This window comes from Portunus trituberculatus, chromosome 27 (assembly GCF_017591435.1).
Source record: "Portunus trituberculatus isolate SZX2019 chromosome 27, ASM1759143v1, whole genome shotgun sequence".
Classification (NCBI taxonomy): domain Eukaryota; kingdom Metazoa; phylum Arthropoda; class Malacostraca; order Decapoda; family Portunidae; genus Portunus; species Portunus trituberculatus.
The window spans coordinates 10,579,414-10,589,901 of record NC_059281.1 but is presented as its reverse complement, the minus strand read 5'-3'; the positions used below and the strand labels follow the sequence as shown (position 1 = coordinate 10,589,901).

Below are 10,488 nucleotides of genomic sequence, written 5' to 3'. Positions count from 1 at the left end.
TTGAAATATTTCCTTCTTTTTTTTTTGCGTATTTTTTCTTTTATTCTTAGTTTTCTTTAGTTATTCTAGTTTTTGTTTGATCTATTATTGGTTTTTCTGTGTGTGACTATTTTGTTTGCCTCAGTTTTTGGTGTTGGTGTTGTTTTGATGTATTACCTCTTGTGGAGAGATTTTGCTTTGTTGTTGGTAAGTAGTGGTTGTTGTTGTTGTTGTTGTTGCTGCTGTTGTTGTTTTTCTTGTTGTTGTTGTTTTTGTTGTTTTGCAGGAACGCCTCTCGTCCAAACAAAACTAAATGAAACTTTCTGTATAGTTTTATTGGTTTCTTTTTCTTTTTTTGTCTTTTTCTTTATGTTTTGAAGGAAACGCTATTGTGACATCGGTCGTGTGTGTGTGTGTGTGTGTGTGTGTGTGTGTGTGTGTGTGTGTGTGTGTGTGTGTGTGTGTGTGTGTGTGTGTGTGTGTGTGTGAAGAACAGAAATACTTTAAGAAAGAAAAAAATACAGTCGATTTTAACCATTTTTTTTCTTAAACAGTGTGTGTGTGTGTGTGTGTGTGTGTGTGTGTGTGTGTGTGTGTGTGTGTGTGTGTGTGTGTGTGTGTGTGTGTGTGTGTTCACCTCGGTCGCCTGCTGGTCACCCAGCCAGTCTTCCCCATTACGGAGCGAGCTCAGAGCTCATAGACCGATCTTCGGGTAGGACTGAGACCACAACACACTCCACACACCGGGAAAGCGAGGCCACAACCCCTCGAGTTACATCCCGTACCTATTTACTGCTAGGTGAACAGGGGCCACACATTAAGAGGCTTGCCCATTTTCCTCGCCGCTTACCGGGACTCGAACCCGGCCTCTCGATTGTGAGCGTGTTAACCACTACACTACGCGGTGTGTGTGTGTGTGTGTGTGTGTGTGTGTGTGTGTGTGTGTGTGTGTGTGTGTGAAGAACATAAATATTTTAAGAAAGCAAACATACACTCGATTTTAACCATTTTTTTCCTTAACCAGTCAAACCTCCCTTTCTTCCTCACTAACCAATAAAAACGCAACACTTTACTTCCACGAGCCAATAGGAACAATATGCTTTACTCTCCCTCTTCGTGGCCAATGAGACTTCAGCGTTGTCCTTTGAATGGCCAATAAGAATGCTGGATTGAACCTTTGATTTTAATTCAGGAGTTCAGAGGAATTGCGCTTGAGGGTACGAATGGAGAGAGAGAGAGAGAGAGAGAGAGAGAGAGAGAGAGAGAGAGAGAGAGAGAGAGAGAGAGAGAGAGAGAGAGAGAAAATTGACAGGATGTAAGTGGATAAAATGTTTGCGTAGGAAACTGCAGAAGGAGCAGAAGTGGAGGTGAAGGGAAGAAGAGTCGGAGGAGGAGGAGGAGGAGGAGGAGGAGGAGGAGAAAGAGTCTGAAGCGATAGAAAAAAAATATATGAAAATGGAATTGGAGGATGACGAAGAAAGAAGAATAAAAACAAAGCAAGGAAAATACTGGAGAAGGAAGCGGAGGAAGAGGAAGAGCTGGAGGAAAAGGGAAATACAAGGAGAAAAAGAAGAAAAAGAAGAAAAAGACGAAAAAAAGAGACGTAAACAATCTGAAAAGAAAGAAGAAAAATCGCAACTGAAGAATGGAGAGGGGAGAGAACGAGAAAAGCACATGAGAGGAAAGAGAAAGGAATATAAGATAAAGAGAAGGAGGAGGAGGGAAAAAAAAAAAACAGGAGCAAGAAGCAAAATGAGAGTATGAAGAGAACGCTTTAAACATGAATAAAAGCAGCAACTCATAAAGGAAGTTTCTCTCATGAATTTCACCTCCCTTATCCTAATTGCTTACTCTACTTAACCTCTTCAGTGCCATGTCGACTTTTCACATTCATTCTGCTTACTACTTAGTGATTTTTTGCAGCTTCAGAAACTTATGTGGGGATTAAAGTAGTGAAGATTCTGGCCATTAATCTTCTGACCTCCATAGACTCTTTCTAATGTAAATAAATCGTCTAATCACACCCAAACTCTTGGTAAAAACGTGTTCCAGTACTGAAGGAGATTAAGCTTCTATTTTCATGCATATATTTTCCTTAACAGGACTGCCCATGTAAAAAAAAGAATAAGGGAAAATATTATGAGATTCTGCCTTAGATAACACAAGAACTCAGAAAAAGGTAAAGAAAATAAATGTTAGTGGTAATTGTCTGGAAAGGTGCACATATCCTAACTCTGTAGAAAGAGTGACTGTGATGAGGATGAGCAAAACAGGTGATGAATGAGAGAACATGCAGCAAGAGGCACAAGGTACGCCCCCTCCTCCTCCCCATACAATGCTAGATTAATTACATCATAAATCACCCCCTCTGCCAGTGTACAGGTAAACCCCAACAGGTGAGAGGCGAGGCAACGGAAGGTATTATACATTACTCTTTTTCGAGACATAACCTAACTTGACTTGGTACAGTACACACCATCGCTGAGTAAAAGTGTACAGTAGAGTAGCGAGTATTTGAAAATAAAGGAATATGTAAATGTGTACGTCTTTGCCATACACCAATTAACCACTTGAGTAACATGACGTGTTTCCATATTCATTCTGCTTACTATTTGGTGATTTTGTACAGCTTCAGAAACTTATGTGGGGGATTGAAATAGTGAAGACTGTGGCCATTAATCTTCTGACCTCCATAGACCCTTCCTAATGTCAGTAAAATGGTCTAATCGTACACAAATCTCAACGTAAAAAAATGTGTCCCAGTAGTGAAGCTGTTAACGATGGTTGATGTATTAGTATTTTTTAACACCACAGAACTAAAAGCTTCTATAAAAATTCTCCGTGATTGCAGAAAAAAAACATTAGGCATTTTTTTCATTTTTACCCTTGGCCAGTCTCTCACCTTGCATAAAATAAATAAATAAATAAAAAGTATACAAATAATAACAATCATCTAGTAACTGGTTAAATATTTACTCACCCAAAGACCACCAGAGTAAACTGCATTGCGCGAGACTACGATTGAAAGACTCGCCTCAGAGGATTTCCAACGCGGGTGACACGACACGAGTTAAGTAAATAAGCCCTAGAGAGTTGGCGAACGTGTGTGTGGAGCGTGAAGCGTGTGAGGTTGGCGGTGGTCGTAGTATTAGAGGATGTTCCATGGTTTGAGTGTACGTAGGGAAGGTGTGAGACAAGGTTCGATGTCTGGCTGGGGTATGGAAGTGAGGAAGTGACTACGTTTCATAATGCAATAAATAAACAGGCACAGTGAAAAATAAATTAAAAAAAAAGAAAGAAACGGGACTATAGAAGCGGGAAGTTTAAAGGCTGAAATTGAGAAATATAAGAAAAATATATCGAAGTGTAGAATGAAGGAAATACAAGAAAAATGAGGGAAGTAGGAGGAGAAAGAAATAAAACAGTAGAGAAAAAGAGTCAGGAGAGATGAAAAAGCAGAGAGAGAGAGAGAGAGAGAGAGAGAGAGAGAGAGAGAGAGAGAGAGAGAGAGAGAGAGAGAGAGAGAGAGAGAGAGAGAGAGAGAGAGAGAGAGAGAGAAGAATATTATAAAAGATGAAATGATAAAAATGAGAGGATAAGAAAACGTAGAGAGATAACAAAGTGAAAACGAGAAATGGATTTAAGATGACGATATGAGAACAAAAATAAATCAAAAGAAAATAATACGAACAAAAGTTGAAGAGAAATAAGTAGAAGTATTGGTGATGTGGAGGAAGATTAAAAAGAAAAGGAATTCATGAAAAAAAAAAACGAAGGTAGAAAAGAAGAACTAAGAAAATGGAAAAACGCAGAAAAGACAAAATGAAGACGAAAAATAAACAAAAAATATGAAGCATGAATAAATGAAAAGAAATAAGAAAGAACAAATTATGAAAGAAGAGATAGAAAGGAAGAAAACAAAGAAAAACAGAAGAAAGAAGAGGAGGAATAAGAATAGGAAGAAATATCATTCAAGTATACATGATTATGACTCCTTAATTAAGAGCAGCATATACTATACACACATACACACACACACACACACACACACACACACACACACACACACACACACACACACACACACACACACAGGCGAGACTTGGAGCACAGAAGTTTTAAACCCTATTCTGCTCGTGGCCTCAAGATAGATATAAACTCGGCAGGCACGACGAAGGCTCTTTTATCCTCTTCTCGTGGAGTTGGATTCGTTTTCTTTCTTCCAGATTGTCCTCAAGTCTTGAAATAAACGATTGAATGTCGCAGAGGGGAAAAGATTGAATTTGAAGGTTAGAAAAGATCATTAAAAGGAGGAAATTTCGATCTGTCATTCTCTCTCTCTCTCTCTCTCTCTCTCTCTCTCTCTCTCTCTCTCTCTCTCTCTCTCTCTCTCTCTCTCTCTCTCTCTCTCTCTCTCTCTCTCTCTCTCTCTCTCTCTCTCTCTCTCTCTCGATTGATTAGAACGTTAGAAAGAAAAGTTTAAGATTTCCAATACAACACAACTACCACCATCCCCCATCACCACATCTCACTCACCACTCACTCATCACCATTGCTTACCATTCTTATCACCACCAGGACATCACCATTACTCTTCACCTCCACTGTACAATTGATGTTTGAGTCCTTCATTCATCTTACTAACTGCATGCCTCCCCTCCTCCTGCAGCCTCACTATACAAGGATGCTTATCTTTCTAACTGCATGCCTTCCCTCCTCCTGCAGCCTCGCTATACAAGGTTTTCTTCTTCTCACCCCTACTCTGCTCAATTATCTAATGCAAGAGTTAACCAGTACTCACAATCATTCATGCCTTTCTCTGGTAAACTCTGGAACTCTCTATCTGTTTCTGTATTTTTAAATTCCTATGATTTGATTTCATTTAAGATGGAGGTTTCAATACATTTATCCTTTTTTGTGGCTAAGTCTCTAGAACCTGCAAGGGAACTGGCAACTAAGTGGGTCTTTTTTTGTTTTATGTTGTCCTTGGTTAGTTTTCTCCTCTCACATAAAAAAAAATATTTCAGTGATTGTTTTTTGTATTATTTTTTCTTTCGTTTTCATTCATTTCATTCTTTTACTCATTTTTTTCTTTGCTTCGATCTTCCTTACCTTGAAAGAAAACTGCGCGAGGAACAAAAAGTTACTGAAACAAAACAGTCTCACAAAATGGCTGTCGAACAATTCACTACCAAAGTTTCCTCTCAAAAAAAAAAAGGAACCATTACTTTTATTCCGTTGAGATCCTGAGGTGTCTTGACAAGTAAAAGTTTTATTAATGTTTTTTTTTTTTTCCCTCTCGAGGCTTGAGTTGGTTTGCTGAAGTACAAGTCTCTTATTTGGACACCCCGAAGGAAGTTGAAAGATATAAAGAAGGGAAGAAAATAGGATGAAAGTGCCTCATTCTGTTATCTCAAGGTTCTGAGTCTGTTTGTATAACCATTTTTAACATTCATTCATCCTGCAGTTTTTTCTTTCATGTTTTATTTCCCTGGTTTGGATAAGGTGTGGAAAAGCTGACTTCAAAAATATTTCATTCAGTTCTGTTTTTTTTTATGCAATGCGTCAATTTTTCATCATATTCGTTAAGGCCACCGTGGTACAGCAGAATCATGCGTGCTTTGGGCTTCCTCACTCGCTGCAACGGTTTCCTAGCGGGTTGGCTTTGAGATAGGAGGTACCCCAAAAAGTAACCCCTTTAGCCCATAAATTCCCGTGAAAAGCTCACATGGTATAAAAAAAAAAAGTGATTCAGTTTTCATGAGTATTTTCTTTGATATTACGATACTTTGAAATACATCTACTGTTACTTTGGAAAATAATGATAATTGTTCAAGAGTATTGTAGAGATCGTCATCATCATCACCATCATCCTTATCATCACCATCATCCTTATCATCACCATCATCATCATAGTTTAGCACGATTCTTTATAACCTTCCTCATTGGTGGCGAGTATCAACAAACACTGCTCCATAGTGTTACAAAGACCTGCTGCACAGTGTTCCATAGCCGCACGTAGCGTATAAGAGAATTTTGTATTGCAGAGACGTTTATACAGTATTAACGCTGCACAAGGCTTTCGTCTTCCTCTCATCCCTATTCTGTCCAACTCTCTAACGCAAGAGTCAATCATTACTCTCAATCATTCATCCCTTTCACTGGTAAACTCTGGAACTCCCTCCCTGCATCTGTATTTCCGAATTCCTACGACTTGTCTTCTTTTAAGAGGGAGGTATTGAGGCATGTGCTCCCCAACTTTGGCTGACGTTTTTACACTTTTTAGAGAGCCAGCACTCAAGTGGGCCTTTTTTTTAATCTATCTTTTTTTTGTCCTTGGCTGGCCCTCTTCCCTACGTAAAAAGAAAAAACAACAACTAGTGTTTAGCATCAAAATGAGCTACAGTAATTTTAGTAAGATCTGTACACGAGCAAACTTACTCATCTAATGAAAATCACCCCCAAACTTGCTATTTTTACCTCAAATAAACCTCTAGATATTGTCGTTTTCTTTTATACACCCGCTGTTTGCTCGTAATGTTGTTTATTAATTCCTAGACGTACTAGTAATAATGACGACACATGAATTATTAAGTACTACATCATATTGCTAAGCCTTCTACGACGTGTTACCTTGTGTTCCTTCGTGTGACAGTGTTGTTGTCTTTCCCGGCAGAGAAAGTGGGTGAAGGGGAAGGTCCAGACAACATCACCGTGCAACCTTGGACTTCCAGAGCACCCAAGATGACCCAGCCTGACCTCGACTACATCAGTGAGTAGAGAGAGAGAGAGAGAGAGAGAGAGAGAGAGAGAGAGAGAGAGAGAGAGAGAGAGAGAGAGAGAGAGAGAGAGAGAGAGAGAGAGAGAGAGAGAGAGAGAGAGAGAGAGAGAGAGAGAGTAATGGAAGACAGTAAGGAGAGGAAACGAATCGTACAAGAGAAAATGGGAAATAATGAAAAGGGATTGAGTAGTACTGGAGGAGGAGGAGGAGGAGGAGGAGGAGGAGGAGGAGGAGGAGGAGAAGGAGGAGGAGAAGGAGCACAGTCTTGAAGGAAAGTGAAGGTATAATAGAAAAAAAGGACAAGGCAATAAGGAGGGGAAGCAGGAAGAGAAGGAAGAAAAGAAAGAATAGAAGATGAACCTTTTATTGAAATCTAATCTTTATTCTGACATCTTCTTTTTCTCCTTCATCTTTTTCTCCTTTTATTCTTTCTCCTTCATAAGATTTTTTTTTTTGTATTTTCATGTATCCTCATTTTTCTCTTTTCTTTCATTTCCCTCCTTACTTTATTTCCCTCCTATTATCTCTAATTTCTCATTATCTCTTAATTTTCACTCTTTACTCTCTTTTTCTTTGTTATTGTCTTTCCATCTTCACCAACTTCCTTTCCCTTCATCTCTTCTTCAAAAGCTATCACATTTACATATACACGTAGACTGCTTCTCTCTCTGTGTGTGTGTGTGTGTGTGTGTGTCTTAATACCATTCATTCTCCATGCTCCATATTTACACATATTCATCCTTTATTCATGTGTAGTATGTGTATATGCAAACACACACACACACACACACACACACACACACACACACACACACACACACACACACACACACACACACACACACGTGCCTTACAAATGGGGCTCAAAATAGACAAGAATCAACCTCTCTCTCTCTCTCTCTCTCTCTCTCTCTCTCTCTCTCTCTCTCTCTCTCTCTCTCTCTCTCTCTCTCTCTCTCTCTCTCTCTCTCTCTCTCTCTCTCTCAACTATCAATAAATATTCCCGCTTTACATTTTTCATTCACTCGAGATATTTTGATCGTCTCGTATATGCATTTCTGAATAATATATAAGGTAAGTAATGTAAGGAGAGAGTTGTATCAGTTGTATGTTCTTCAACACGTGTGCTATAGGGAAGGATTCAGTCATAGTTGGGTTCGGATCCCTTGATGCTGCAGAAAGACTCGAGGTCAGATACAATTCTTTATAAAATTCTCCAGCACACTTTGCAGTTTGACATCCTCTTTGTGAGTTTCATTTATCATTTCTTTCATTCTATTTTTCAGCGAGACTATTTTGGTATCATGCTTCGTTATTTTGCTTGGAAAGTTGATGTTTTAAAGGTCTTGCTTCTCGTTCTGTGGTATTATCGTATTCATATTTCTCTTCATAGTTATCTTGTTTGCTTCTCCATTATGGTATTCTCCTCTATTCTTTGTCCTTGTCCTTGAGTGAATCACGCCATCGTTTTCCTTTTCTTTTTTTCCTTATTTCTCCTCGTTTTCTATTTTATTTTCACATTCTTTATTTCATTTCTGCTTCTCTTTGATTTGCGCTTAATTCTTCTGCTTTGTTTCACTTTATACTTGTCTTTATTTGTTTTATTTTGTCCCTATTACTGTCTCCTCCTCCTCCTCCTCCTCCTCCTCCTCCTTCTCCTCCTCCTCCGTCAGGCTTTTCCAGTCTTACCACTTTCGATAGTTCATCACTCACCCATTCCTTCCCTCCCATCTCTCTCTCTCTCTCTCTCTCTCTCTCTCTCTCTCTCTCTCTCTCTCTCTCTCTCGTAAACGTAAATCTATTTATTCCTTTCATTTCTTTTTTCCTTTTCTCTTCCTTCCTATCTTCCTGTGTCTGATTTTTCTTCACTCTCTTTCTCGTCTCCCTTCTTTTGTTCTTGTTTTCTTGTTCTCTATTTTCTCCCACTCGCCCACGCACACACTTTTACATTTGTCTGTTTCCCCACTGTCTTTTATTCTTTCTCCCTCCTCCTCCTCCTCCTCCTCCTCCTCCTCCTCCTCCTCCTCCTCCTCCTCCTCCTCCTCTTCCTCTTCCTCATCCTTCTATTCGTCATCGTCATCCCCGTCTTCCTTTTCTTCTTCTTTCTTTACTTCAACTTTGTTTTTTGTCTTTCTATCTCCGCTTCTCCATTTGCATACGTGTTGGTGCGATTCTCTCTCTCTCTCTCTCTCTCTCTCTCTTAGTGTCAGTAACTTAATTGGTCCTCCCTGTACGGTAATATCCGGCACGTAAGTGATATAGAGGAGGAGGAGGAGGAGGAGGAGGAGGAGGAGGAGGAGGAGAAGGAGGAGAAGGAGGAGGACGACGAAGAGGAGGAGGAGGAGGAGGACGAGGAGGAGGAGGAGCAGGAGGAGGACGAAGAGCAGGAGGAGGACGAAGAGGAGGAGGAGGAGGAGGAGGAGATAATGGGAAAACTCATGAATTTTACTTGTAAAATGTTTTCTTGTCAATTTATACACCCCTCTCTCTCTCTCTCTCTCTCTCTCTCTCTCTCTCTCTCTCTCTCTCTCTCTCTCTCTCTCTCTCTCTCTCTCTCTCTCTCTCTCTCTCTCTGACCTTCCCCTTGATCAGTGTTGACAGTTTTGTCCTACTTGTTGACCTTTTTCGATATGTAAGACTCTCTCTCTCTCTCTCTCTCTCTCTCTCTCTCTCTCTCTCTCTCTCTCTCTCTCTCTCTCTCTCTCTCTCTCTCTCTCTCTCTCTCTCTCTCTCTCTCTCTCTCTCTCTCTGACCTTCCCCTTGATCAGTGTTGACAGTTTTGTCCTACTTGTTGACCTTTTGCGATATGTAAGACTCTCTCTCTCTCTCTCTCTCTCTCTCTCTCTCTCTCTCTCTCTCTCTCTCTCTCTCTCTCTCTCTCTCTCTCTCTCTCTCTCTCTCTCTCTCTCAGCAACACCGCAATTGCAATCTTGTCAAGCATACTTTCACCACCACCACCACCACCGCCACCAACACCACCATCACCACCACTTGCCCTTCACACCTTTAAGTTAAACAGGTGAGGGGCGCACGTCAGGTAAGGACACGCTACCTGACCCTCGCCACACCTCGCGTCACAGATGAGCCCTTGACACGTTACCCTCACTCACGCCTGCTGTCCTGCTGTGGTGGATTGCGGTGCTGTTGTTGTAACGCTGTTGTGCTTGTCAGACAGCTGTTCTTTCACTTTTTCATATATTTTTTCTTTTTTATTTCTTATATGATTTTTCTCTTTTTTTTAGTTCATTCAGGTACGTTTTCTTTATTTTCATTTTTACTTTTCTCTATCGCTTTGTATTCCATTTCGTAGTGTATTTTATTTCTCTTTGACGTTTTGTTCACTTTCGTGCATGGGTGTATTGTCAATTTTCTTTTCTTTTTTTTTTTTTTTTTTTTTCGCTATTCTTTGACATTTCTGAATTGTGTTTTGTTCTTTTTTTTCCAGCTTGTAAATCCATATCCACTTTTTTTTTTTACCGTGTTCTAAATAAATTTCGTCAGTCCTAGGCGTTTAGTTTACTGTAGCTTTGTTCACTGCGTTCAGGTTTTTATTTTGTATGGAAACAGAAAAGTACATGTAAAAAATACTTGCAAACATGAATCTTTAGTGAACAGGAGAAGGAGGAGAAGGAGGAGGAAGATTATAAGAACGAGAGTTATGATAAGAAGTAGACGAAGAAGAAGAATTAGAAAGAAATAAGAGACAAGAAGTTTAGCAGAATAAGGGA

The 10,488-nt window shown here is 39.8% G+C and overlaps 1 protein-coding gene across 3 annotated transcripts in view; it reads left to right on the top strand.

The window, feature by feature from the left end:
- Positions 1–10,488, top strand: part of LOC123509490 (SCY1-like protein 2) — a 307,200-nt gene that overhangs the window by 178,484 nt on the left and 118,228 nt on the right. For all 3 annotated transcript variants that reach the window (XM_045263803.1, XM_045263802.1, XM_045263804.1), the window contains exon 6: positions 6,656–6,751. In XM_045263803.1, coding sequence (XP_045119738.1) covers positions 6,656–6,751 — 96 coding nt within the window. The remainder of the gene's footprint in view (positions 1–6,655; positions 6,752–10,488) is intronic.